Source organism: Aquila chrysaetos, chromosome 6 (assembly GCF_900496995.4).
Source record: "Aquila chrysaetos chrysaetos chromosome 6, bAquChr1.4, whole genome shotgun sequence".
Taxonomy (NCBI): Eukaryota; Metazoa; Chordata; class Aves; order Accipitriformes; family Accipitridae; genus Aquila; species Aquila chrysaetos.
The window spans coordinates 8,863,095-8,876,044 of record NC_044009.1 but is presented as its reverse complement, the minus strand read 5'-3'; the positions used below and the strand labels follow the sequence as shown (position 1 = coordinate 8,876,044).

At 48.9% G+C, this 12,950-nt stretch overlaps 1 protein-coding gene across 2 annotated transcripts; it reads right to left on the bottom strand.

Annotated features, from left to right (window-relative positions):
* Nucleotides 1-3,357: 3,357 nt before the first annotated feature.
* Nucleotides 3,358-11,594, bottom strand: YBX1 (Y-box binding protein 1). Of its 2 annotated transcripts, none has more exons than XM_030017694.2 (7): nucleotides 11,261-11,594; nucleotides 10,785-10,848; nucleotides 7,083-7,116; nucleotides 4,748-4,837; nucleotides 4,224-4,526; nucleotides 3,731-3,813; nucleotides 3,358-3,635 (listed from the first exon to the last, which is right to left on the bottom strand). In XM_030017694.2, the coding sequence occupies exons 1-7, from the start codon at nucleotides 11,415-11,417 to the stop codon at nucleotides 3,389-3,391; spliced, it is 978 nt and encodes a 325-aa protein (XP_029873554.1). In that variant the 5' UTR covers nucleotides 11,418-11,594; the 3' UTR covers nucleotides 3,358-3,388. The 2 variants fall into 2 exon arrangements, with proteins under 2 accessions (XP_029873554.1, XP_029873556.1); XM_030017696.2 differs by having other exon boundaries at nucleotides 3,358-3,623.
* Nucleotides 11,595-12,950: the final 1,356 nt, after the last annotated feature.

Below are 12,950 nucleotides of genomic sequence, written 5' to 3'. Positions count from 1 at the left end.
AAATCCAGTCACTAAAGCTGTGTGACAAAACTAAAGAGTGTGACTGACAGTTTGCTGTTGGAACAGCAGGATGGCTGCAGTCCAAAGGACAGACACATCTAGAGGACGGGCAGTCAGAAGCACGTTAGAAGGTGTTTAGAGGGAGCAAAACCCTGCGCATTTAATGGCTGGCACTTGAGCGCATAGGAAAACAATTAAAAAGAGCATTGTATCATTTGCATGACACAAGCATAGAGCTCATTAGTGCATAGAAAGGAAAGCTCTCAAAAGCTGCCATCAGACAACCATACCCCACCCACTGGGTGCTCCTCAATGTTACTGGTAATTTATAACTGGCATTGTACGAGTGCAGCACGGTGAGCTGCGGGGCTGGGTGAGGCCAAGCGAGCAGAAAACAGCTCCAGCGCTGGTCTAAGCACAGCGAGAGGTGGTTTTGCTGCGAGGTGCAGCCATCCCTCTGCTCCTTCACCCCTGGCATGACAGCAGACTGCGCCATTAAGTCACCATACGGACACGAGGAGCCTGACACCACCTGAAAAGGCTTCTGGGCAGCAGCAATCCAGCTTCTCCAACACCCACCTCTCCAGAGGAAAAGCGGCCGCAGGGAGCCAAGCACAACAGTTAAGCCCAAGCCTGCAAGCACAAGGCTGCTGCATTCCAAACCCAGCTGGGAACCGCCATTTTCCCCCCAGTTTTCCCTCGATTCCCCTTCCCGCACAGCAGGAGTGAGACACACTTGTAAAGACGTCATGTCTGCAATGTAAGAAGTCAGGAGCAGCTGTGCTCTGCACACCTCCAATAACAAGTTTGAGGGTTTGGGTTTTTGTTTTGGGTTTTTTTTTTGTTTGTTTGTTTTGAAGCCCCCTCACACCACCCCAGTTTTGCAACAGCCCCATTCCAGCAGGGACACAGCTAAGCTGCTCTTGGGAATGCACCGGACTGACACAAGCACCTCCCCTTTTCACCCTCCAAGAGCCTTCTCACCCAGCTGCAGTCAGGCTCAATTACTTTTTTTTTAACTTTAATTTTTTTTGCATTTTACCCCAACAGTGTGTATGCTGAAGAAATAAAGCAGTCATTTTCCCCCAAACCTTTTATGAACACTTAACTTAAACCCTTCCATACAAAAGCAGCTTTAACATGACCAAGCACACAAGGTAACTCTTTAAGACCTTTATTAACAGATGCTTGCAGTTTGACTTGAAAAAATCAGGTGTATATTTCATACAAATTAAAAATGAGGTTCTTAAAAATCTCAACTTGACCAGATATGAAACAATTTAAAAACCTTTAAAGGTATATTGAGAAAAAACAGGCTTTTAAAAAACGTGTTTATCGTTTCCAAAAGGAGACTTCTTTAGGTAAAAATAATAAAAACCCCATGCTGCATAGATAATGCAGATAGTTCTAGTAATCTGGTCAACAGCAAAAAGCAAGCACTTAAGGTCTTCAGTTCCAATTCTTTTGTTCATTTCTTATTGCTGGAATTTCATTTTCTTTTCTTCTTCATTTCTTAAGTCTTTTCTTTGATGACTAAACTGAAAAAGAAAAAAAAGGATGATCAGGCAGGTGTCAGAGGCTTAGGCAGGTGTTTGGTCTACCAACACTCACCTGCAATTCACAAATGCTCACTGAGCTAACTTTCATACACACACAGGAAAAAAAAAAAAAAAAACCAACAACAAAAAAACCCCACCTGCAGCTCTTCCATCAGCCCACCACAGCCCACCATCAGCCCACTTTCAGTGGCCAAAACTGCCATCTTCCAAGCAAACAAGATGCAAAGGACTCCAGAAAGAGAAGACACTGAATTTGAACCCAAAGGAATCCTGTCTATGCCTCTCCCCTCCCCGGCCTCCTGCTCCAGCCTCTTCCCCAATGGCCTCCTGAGGGCTCCACAGACACACACGGACCAGCGCTGCAGGACCAGGTCTGGGAACATCAACTGCAAGCCGCCTCGGGCAGGCGGGAGGACAACAGAAGATCTTCAGAAGACAGCTGAAGGGCAGATTTCCACCTGTGTCTAACGGAGGCAGCATGGCTTCAGTCAGCCACTGCCCAGTCCACAGAAACCACCATTTATATTCTCCAGTACTATCCACAGACAGAAAGAGCAACCAAACATCATCTCGGTGCTTCTTTGAAGCCCGTGATACTCAGAATTCACCCAGCAGGCGTTAACCATTAAGATAACACCAGCATAAAACAAAGGCTCACATCAAGCGCACAGAAAACACTGCAGCAAGGCTTGAAGAGGCATCGAGCAATCCATCTGCACGACAAATCCAGCAGCACCCAAGCCCTTGAAGAAGAGTCCCTACGCTCTCACAGCTGGGAGAGGTCTGCTCTGCAGCTGCTGCTGAGACCAGGCTACTCTCCATGCCCAATTCCTGTGTTCCCTGTTCGCCCCATTATTGTGACCATTCATTACCGCTCCCACCAGAGCCTAAACTCATCTTTCCGTTTGCCTGCCCTCCAGGCAACGAGTGATGAGCGAGGCACAACAGAACAGGGTATGAACGCTGGCGAGAGGAAATACAGAGGCAGAGAGAGGAAGAATGAACAAGGAAGGTGCCAGAAAAAAAAGCAGAACAAGAGTCCTAGCAATGAAAATACTCCCAAATTAGCAAAACTGGCAACCAGAAGACAGTACCAAGCAAGTGGCAAATCACAGCCAGTCCACCTTGCAACGAAAACAACATTTTAACATCGACCTTTATGCATCCCTGCCAAGCAGCAAGCCACAGCAGTACCACAGTACTTCAACCACAGGCACCCTGGGTGCTCCATAAAAAGGACCAACTCCACCAGTTTTTCCAGCACTTTTTCATTTAGGTAAAAAGCTGCTACTGAGAGACTCCTGCAACTTCTGTGTCAGCTTCCTAGAAATTGATGCCTTAAGGTCTTAATGCTATTCACCTCCCCTTTGGGACCAAGCGATAAAAGCTCAGACAAGTACAGAGCTGAGTAAATGCCAGTGCCTGCTTCTCCTAGCTACTTTCAAGTCACTATACCAGCACTGCTGGAATTACTATTTTCTGGGTGGACAAAGACTGCCATAAGCCTGAACCACTGGGCACAGCCAAGATTTTTAGAGTAACAGTATTCCAGGCAGTGACACCATCAATGAAAATTAAAGCCTGTAACCGAGTCCTCCCAATTAATCAGTATTTGTACAGCAAAGTCACACAGTTCAGTTCTGTAGGCATTAGTGAGCACACTCACAAGCTCGGCCAGTTCAGTTACAACATGAGCAAGAACAGTCCAAACCTTGTAAGGCAAAAATTAAAGGAAAGCATCAAAAGAAAATAAAAGCCAGGCATCAAATCATATCCTCAAGAACCTCGGGACACATACCCGGATGATGGTAGAGATGGTAAGCCGGTATTTACTCAGCCCCGCCCTGCTCGGCCTCGGGAGCGGACGTGTTCTCAGCTGGTGGTTCGGCTGTCTTCGTCTCTTTGCCATCTTGTGGTTTAGGGTTCTCTGGGCGTCTGCGTCGGTAGTTGAAGTTACGACGGTACCGACGTTGAGGTGGCTGCTGACTTTGGGTCTCATCCCCTTGGTTCTCTTTATCTTCTTCGTTCCCATCCTCTCTAGGCTGTCTTTGACGAGGAGGACCCCTGAAAGTCAAGCTAGGCTTTAACAGTGCAGCATCTGACCATCACCATGTTCTGTCTCTGTTGCTAAAAGGCAAGGTTTAAAAAAAGTAAGTTGATCTGCAGCATACCTGCGAAATCGTGGTCTATAACCTCGATACATGTTCTGCCTGACTGGTCTGCCTTGTTCTCCTGCACCCTGGTTGTCAGCACCCTGGAAGACATGAGGCAACAAACCATCTTAGCCACCTGCAAAAGCCTATTAACGCCACAACTAGTCAAGCCGTGAGGAAGATGGCTGCAAGGCGGCTACCAGGCAAAGTCTGAGGCGTACAACAAGGCGGGCAGCCATCTAGGGCACAAGAGTACACACAATGTGGAATTTGTGTTTCTTCCAGTTAATCATACAGAAAGTTAACACAAACTCTAACACCCTCTGTTTTTTAAAAGCTGTAACATTAAGACCATCAGCTTGTCAACATCTGCTCCAATGTTGCATCTTACTGCCAAACTTTACCAAAACCACCCCGAGTATCTACAAAATAGCGACAAAAAAGCAGCATCTCATCACCCTGCTCCAAAGCAATCAAGCCAATTTAGCATCACACTTGAAGCAAATGTTACCTCCACTATCTCTCCCTGCACGGGAGGGTTGGAATATTGTGGTCGACGCCCGTAGGGCCTACGCATATAGTAAGGTGGGTACCGCCGCCTGCGATAGGGACGGCGTTGCTGGGCTTGACCTTCTGGTATGTTCTCTGCTCCTTCGTTCTTTTCCCCACTCTCACTGTTCTGGTAGTTTTGCTGGTAGTTGCGTGGAGGACCCCTACGACGTGGATATCGTCTGTAATGGTTACGGTCTGCTGCGTATTTACTGCCTTGCACTGGAACTCCACCAGGACCTGTAACATTAGCTGCCTCCGCACCCTAAGGAGTGGGGATAGCATTAGGTAAACAGTCAGCATCAAATCAGTTATAGCATAATATAATTTAGTACTGAGCAACGATTTACATCCACATTGTAAAGCAATGAAAAACCATTCATCTCTTTGGATGTCATCAGGCATCGACTCAAACCACAGGCACCACACCAAAGCCTGCAGACCAAGTTTTCCGTGCATACTCTAACACCCAAGAGATATGTTTACCTTTTCTCCCTCAACCACATCAAACTCCACGGTCTCTCCATCTCCTACGCTGCGGAGGTACTTCCTGGGGTTATTCTTCTTTATGGCAGTCTAACAACACAACATCACAGAATTAAATTTACAGGCATAGCATGAGAATACTATTTCACATATCTGAAGACTTTTTAAAAAAAGATTAAGGAATTTGAGTATTTCATATCTTAGGAGGAAGACCTGTACTCCTGAAAAAGCAATTAAACCACTGTGAAAATCCAGGAAGCCATAAAATCTACCTGTATTACTATAGTTCTGGCCTATTTGAAGCGTGCAACAGCTTTACCACTGACTGGAAACATCTGTCAACATGCTGCCTGCTAGCTGAAAAAGCAGTTTGAAAACAAACAAACAAAACCCACAATACACACTGGCCATAGTATTCCTAACGAGAGTTTAGCATTAAACAACACCCTCACAGTATTTATACATTCCTCTGAAGTCTATACACCAATATATAAGCCCTTCCAATCACACACTCAGACTTTCAAGCCCTCTACCATTTCCCACACCACACCATGCAGTAGCCTACATGTCCCTACATCGATGGCCAGAAGTCAAAAGATTTCTTTCTCTGAGGCTTCCAATACCATTGCTTCAGCCACAGTATTTACCAATTAATCACAAATCTACTCTAGCTGGGTATTATACACCAAGGATTAGCCCTTCCAAGGTGTCAGCACCAGACAAGCCTTTGTATCAGTATCTGCATGGTAAATGACATTACTAGAAAACACTGAATTTTCTGTGCTATTCAGCAGTGGATTACATTTTTGACAGATGAGTTAATACTCAATATGCACTGCTCTCAGCCACATTCTGCTTATCAAACACTTTAACTGAACAGTAATACAAGTGTAACAACTTCACAAAAAAACACCAGCAACAGAATTTGACTAGATTTTTTTTCCCTAAACAAAACAAAGTCTATGGAAAAACATGCCCACAAGTCTCAGCCTATAAAGCCGTGACTTTAGGGAAAGACGGGAAGCCTTATTACAACAGTAGCTGAGTCTAACAGCTCTTTAGGAGACCCAAGCTTGATAACAGGGATGGGAAAAACCATACACAGCTGTAACTCCCCAAACAAGTCAATTTCTTTCAGATTAGACCCCTAAAACTGTTTTATCATGAAAATGATTACATTAAAACAAATCACTGCCAAACTGTGGTTTTAGAAACCTAAGACAGTAGTTACATGACAAGTTGTGAAATCTGACTTGTCAGTCAAGGTCACTTGCAGGTTACCCTACTTGCAAATCGAGTAATAAAGTCTGAATGCTTTCCCCTTCAGGGTATATATTCCTGCCTCAGTACACAGAAACACAGCAGAGTCGCTTGGCCCTTCTCCACTGCCCATTACAGAATAACCTTTTATAAACAAATGCCTCTACATCTTAACAGCAGGTAACTCAGACACAGCACAAGCAAAAAGGTGAGAGCTGGCAAATCAAACTCAAGTCAAAACACTTTCCAGGAGTTAATTTTTTCCTCCCTTCCTGTTTACAACATCAGCAGTATATCCCTAACTCGAAACAAAAGAACAATCCATAGACTCCTAAATGCCAGAAGTAAACCACGCTCCACTAAGAACTCTTTGTGGGCTGCTTCACAACGAGAGATCCTGAGACAGAAAGGGTAAAAAGTACATTGCTGGTCGCAGCCTTATGAGGCAGACAAAGGACTAAACTAAGGCCAACCTGCTCCATGAAACAGAGTTGGTCTAGTTTCCAGAGGTTTACAGGCTCACCATACGTTATATCTAAGTGTATGTATCTGTTAAATTGAAAAAATGCCTATTAAAATGTTTGCAGACTTTCACTGAAAACCTGGAGCATTAAATTCTATAAAAGTTTTGCCTAAAACCAAAAATCTTCACTGGCACTTCATCCCTATTACAGCCCAATTAATTTCTCTCCCTGCTGCAAGCTTTTCATTTAACTTTATTTCCATATGCTTACTTAACAACTATATGAATCCACAAGGCAACTTGACTGGACTTCAAACAGTTATTCCCAAGCCAACAGAGCATACCTGCAGACAGTGCAATTTTCATCACTATACAGTATCAGCCTGCTCAACCCCACGTATCTCATGTCCTCACGATGGATGTACGTGGATATGCAAAACCCCCAGAGCCAGCAGGCTCTACTTGCAATCCAATAGTGAGAAACAGTTGGTTGTGTTCAAGTAACAGTTCTTGGAAAACATGAGGCTCTTTCGCAACTTCAAGCCTACTTACACGGGTCACGCATAGCAAGTTACCGAGAGGTAACACCTTTCTGTTTCAAGGAAGTCTTACCTGATGGACAAACACATCTTCCTTGGTGTCATTCCTGCAAGACAACCGGAAATTGAAATTCATGTATGAAATGCACAGTACATTAAACATTCAGTTGTTTGGGGTGGGGACAAAACATGGATCTGTCAAGACAACTAGCTTTGCTCCTCAACCTGCTCTCACCTAGTCCCGTACTAGCTTACTGCTCAAAGTGAAGAGATTGTCAGGCAGCCTATGCAAGGTTCACAGCACAGGCTGAAGTCCATCCAGTAAGTCACATGTGAAAGCATTCTTCCTCCCTCCTGCACACCCCTCTACCCTTCACATCCCACCGATGGAGATGTTTGAAGAAAAACACCTGACAGTGACCAGTCAGTCATTTCTGGTAGTGCTCTGCGCGGGAGATTGGCTATTGCAATCTCTGAGACAGGCTATGATATCACCACTTGAGCCGTGCGTGATCTCTCCAGAGTTACATCCTCTCAGCCTTGATGTTTCCTTCATTTAAGGAGCAACAACACTAGCTGACACTGAAGGCAACAGGGTTAGTCAAGCTGCATTTGTGAGCACAGAGAGGGAAGAGCTTGGGTTTCTCCCCTCACAAGAAACAGAAAACAGCTCAAGTCTGTACCTACAAGGATCCAAAAGCATCCTTCAGCATGATCATGATGCAGCTTCCACAACTGCCACACTGAGGCCAGACAACCACAATATGGTACCAACTTAAGTCAAAAAGTTTCTGTTCTGCAATTAAGAGGTATAGCCGAAACAGCCTCCACACCGGTTTGAGAGCTGTATGTGCCATTTCTACCACTCGCAACAAACTTATAGCCACACACCCAGCTCGCAGGGTACCAACTGAACCTTGCTGCGGTATTAGTTTCATTAGTCTTTGGAACGGTTTGAATCAATAGCTAAGTGGCTTTTCCTTCCTAGAATGACTGGTTAAAGACATTGCAAAGCAAGCTTGTGTGAAAATGTGCTCAGAGCTGGAGAGCTTACAGGTATGGGTAACAGAATACAGAAATTTTTTAAAATTTTTTTTTTGAAGACAAAGCCAAGCGTTCCTCACCAGTGGCTTCAAAATGAGACAATAACAATTAAGACTTTTCCAAAAACTCAATCCAAGCTATGGCTATTCTGTCAGAAAGCACCAGTAAAAATAAGTCACCTTGTTTCCTCATGGAATTGATGCCTATAAGCCTCAAAGGTTACTGGAAAAAGGTAGTCAGAAGGCAAGAAAGCAGAGCCAGCCTGAACATCATGAGGCAGCTTATCTCCAAGGCCCCATGATGCAGCACCCAGAAGCCCTTGCAAAGCCTGAGCCTAAATACTTTCTTCTTTGCAATCTCTTACCAGATGCTCCAAAAGCTGAAATCCTTCAGAAGAGCCCAGTAACAGGTTTTCAGTAAAAGCACTTCGCACCTTCCTTCACTCTCAACTGAAAAAACGGTGGTAGGAAGTGCTCATCGTCTGTGCTCTGCAAGTGTGGACGCTCTACGCTCTTGCCCAAGTTTGATTTTGGGCAACCACACCAGATGCTTGTTTTTAAAGTCCCTTTGAAAACACAGTTTCCATTTAAGAGGACGTTGGATGTTTAGATCGATGAATGACTCAGTTACACAGATAGAGCTCAAGGTGTCTACACAGTTAGTTAAAAAACACACTGGTCAATTTTAAAGCCCAGTGCGTGCCACAGGATTCATGACACCGTTTTCCAGCAAGCACATCTAGAAGCAGGAAGTGTGCTGCCACTTGGATGGTATAATAGTAATAGCAATCACTTTCTCAAAGAAAACTTGAAATGATACAAGAGAAACCCCCACTCTGAAGGTCTGATATGCCATTTAGCTTATCTTTGCACTAAATGACTCTCCCCTCAACATCTTTAATCTGTAACAATAAAAAAAAAAAAAAAAAAAGGAATCAGACAAGCAGACGGATTAAGAAAACGCCACTGTTAAGTCCAGCAGAGCACTAAATACAAATCCAGATATCAATGTGCAGCTCCAATTATGGTAAGAGGACCAAGTCAGCGGCCTGCACATCCATTTATTATTTTGACAACTGTGAGAAACAATTGACAGATACTCAGAATTCAAGCTAGTATTTCAGAACAGAAATCCACGTTTAGCGTTAAAAGAACACAGGAAATACCTGAAGTTAACGTGCACCTACATCAAAGCTAACTTTTAGTTCCAAAGCTAATTTTAGCTGCAAGCAGACCCAGCCGAAGCAAAGACAAGCAAGGGCAGGAGCTCCCACAAAGTTTCCCTTGCAGCAAGCCAGAGAGATTCCAGAGTTGAGGAAATGTCCTCCAGTTCAGTTCTCAGGCTGCGGCTCTAATCTCTTGATAACACAAGATCACACTGGGTTTCTCATTAAAAATGGCAACCTCAGGGATTAAACAGCTGCCAAATTAATGACTGGGGAAGCCATTCGGATGTCTTAACTAGCTGCTGTTGCTTCCTCGCTTGACTCACATCACTGAGCATTTCCACTACTGACGGAAACAGGAAAAAAGCCTTCCCTAGAGGTAGGGTTTGTGGCCTATGACTTTATACGCGTTTACAAAAGCCAAAGACGCTAAAGCTTGCAGCACCAACAACTACTTGACATTTAACATTAAATCCTACATGAAGAGTGCAAACTGGGCAGACTCAGAGTCAAGTTTTTAAAGCTGCAGACGCAAAACCCATTAGGGAGCTTGGCAGACACTTAAGACTGGGTCATAAGGTAACACAGAGTTAAAAAAAACGCAGTATTCAAAAGGAACCTAAATAAAAGGCCCAATAAAAGCACCAGTATCTACACTTGCTTCCCTGAAAAGGCATTCCCAAATATTCTGCCAAATTCTGAAACAGTGGGTTTGAAATACTAGGTGTTTAAGGGAATATGGCCTCTGCAAAATACAACTCACAGGGAGGCCCTCCAGAGCTGACTGGTACCAGAATTCCCCATTTTTCCAGAACTGGTTTGCAGAGCAATTCCAAGACTCCTCCACTACTGGATAGCTTCACTGACAGGCCTGTTTGAAGTATGTACACAACTCTTTAAGTGTTCAAGTTTTTCTTTAAATATCAACTACTGTCATTGAAAGAACCTTCTAGGCACTTGTTTCTTGAGACCCCTTTATACACCCCAGTCTTGCAATATATAAGAAATCTGAATTTTGCTCATTTCGCTATACATTTAGGGTTTCCTCAAGAGAGCGTGCTTTTAACTACCAAGTGCTCAAAGCAATTTTTGCTTACATTGATATGCCTGAACTTCACGCAGGAGTTTAAACAAATGTTTTGTGCGCGTGCTAACAGCCCGCAGACTTTTAGACCCCTAAGAGCAAAAAAAGAAAAACCCCCAAACCACTGCGAAAAAAACCCAACAACTTCCACGTAAGAAATATCACCATGAAATTAAATTCCCTGAGAGAGCAAGGTGCTTGCTAAGATTAAAGTACTAAGAAGCCAACCCAGTAAAAACCGAGGGGTGAGAGACCCTGGGATGGAGGCAGGACACATCACAAGTTTCTCCTGCCAAGCGTCACCAAGCAGGGTGACAGGAGGTGACAGAGCCCGCCCCGCTCCCAGAAGCGTGCTTCGCCTCGGGTCCGCCGCCTGCCAGGCCCGAGCACAAGCCACCCCCGCCCCGAGCCCTCTCTCCTCCCGGTGCCGGTGCGCGTGTGGGGGTGTGCATGTGGATCCGCCGCCGCCCCCGGACCCTCACCTGTTGATGAAGCCGTAACCGTTCCTCACGTTGAACCATTTCACTGTTCCCAAAACCTTCGTTGCTGAGGGAAGGGAAGGGGGAAGAGAGGGAGAGGAGGCGGGGGGGGGGGGGGGGGGGAGAGGAGAGAGGCAGCGGCGTCAGGGCGGCACGTGGCGGGGCGGCGCACACAAAGGCCCCGCGTGGCGGACATTTTGAGCCGCCCCGCCCCCACCCGCCGACACGCGGGGCCCGGCGGCGCGCGCGGGAGGGGTGGGGTGGGGGGGAGGAGGAGGAGGAGGAGGGCGCCCAACGGCCGCCGCGGGCACGAGCGAGGGGGCGCGCGCGCCGCCCCTCAGCGAAGGGGGAGCTCGCGCCGCCCCTCAGCGATGGCGGGGGGGGGGGGGGGGGGGGGAGCGGGGCTTCGCGCGCGCCGCCGCCGCCGAGGCCTCCCAACCGCCGCCGACCCCCACACCCCCCCCGCCCCGTCCCCTCACCGATGACCTTCTTGTCCCCGCCGGCGGGAGGCGCCGCCGAGGCCAGGCCGCTGCCCCCGTTCCCGGTCCCGCCGTTAGGCTTGGAGTCGGCGGGGGCGGCGGGGGCCGCCGCGGGGACGGGGGCGGCGGGCGGCTGGGTCTCGGCCTCGCTGCTCATGGCGGCGGCTGTTCGGTGCGGACGGTGGTGGTGACTGGCTGTTTGCGCCGCCTCCCGCGGTGTGATGGTGACTGAGGCCGGCCGTGGGGGGGGCTGCTCCCTGCTCCGGGCTCGCTGAGCTCCGCTCTCCGCTCCCGATACCGATCGAACTGGCCACAATGGCGGCCCGCACCGGCTAGCCACCCCGCGCGCCCCGCCCGCGCGCCACGCTATTCGCCGCTCGGCCCGCCCGTTAAGCGACCAGCCAGCCCATTGGCTCCCTCCTTCCCGGCCACCGCCCCTCGCCGAACGCCTACTGGCGGCGGCACCTGCCTTTCCTCAGGAGCGCGCGCCCACTGGCTGCTCCGGCCGCGGCTGCCAGGCTCTCTTTTCTTACCGGCCTACCCGGAGTCCCCACCTCCGCGCTCTGATTGGCCTCCGTCGCCGCTCCCGCCCCCAACGGGCCCGAGCGGGGAAGTGCGCGCGACCATGTGGCGGCGGCGGCGGCGCCCGGGGTCGCTCCGTCCCCTCCCGCCCACGGAGCACTGCGACCCCCGGTTCCTCCCCATCCCCGTCACCCCGGCGTTACCGGGTCTCGCTTGGCGGCGTTTCCCCTCGCGACGGTGCGGGCGGCCCCCGCCCTCGGGTGCAGCCCCGGGCGCTCCCCCGGGGCCCGCGCCTCCCGTTAAGAAAAATAACGACCAGAAGGAAGGAGCCCGGGAGCGTTAATTAACGGTGGGAACTGACGGATCTGGAGACATAGCGCAGCTGCTTAAAACAGCATCATTCCGGGCGGCTAAAGCATCGCAATGGACCTCCCGAGAACCAGCGTGCTGCCGTAACCGACTGGGAGGGGGGTCTCTCCTCTGACCCCCGCCCCCAGCTCTGACCCCGCCTCGGGGAGCAGCCAGAGGGTCCTGAGCCCTGCGCCAGCCCTCCCGGCGAAGAGGAGAAAGGGGTCCGGGCTTCCCCCGCAGAGATGCGGGCCCTGGTTTGGGGGGGGGGGGGGGGGCTGCCCGAGCCCCTCGGCGCGGGGGAGGCACGGCTGTGGCTCTGCTCCCCTCTGCCTCGCTCCCCACGGAGCTCCTTTGATTGCACCTGCCTGGGTAGTTAAGATAAACGCCTCCTAATTGAGCCATTGGAGAGCCAGGCCGCAGCCCCGGGTCAGAGGTCTCCTGAAAGTCTTAATTAGCCTTTTCCTAAGCATCCTACCCTTCCCTTCCCGGGGGAGCGTCTCTGCCAGAGGGATGGGGAGAGGTTGTGGGGCAGCTCCCCTCACCCCGAGCCCTCCTCCCCACTCCCTCCTTCCCAGGCAGTCAGGAAAGCATCGCTGCTGGGTTGGAGCCCTTCTCTAATGACCACCCTTCACCTCCTCTTCACCTCCATCCCCATGATCTTCACCTTACAGCAGCTCACAGAGATCCAGGATCTCTGCCGGATTCCCCAGAGGGAAGGTCCAGGGGAAATCCAGTGTTCTAGTCCACCAAGTTATTTTCCTTGGACACTTGAAAAATGTGGTTGTTGGCCTACAGATTCATAGCCCTGCCCTTGGCT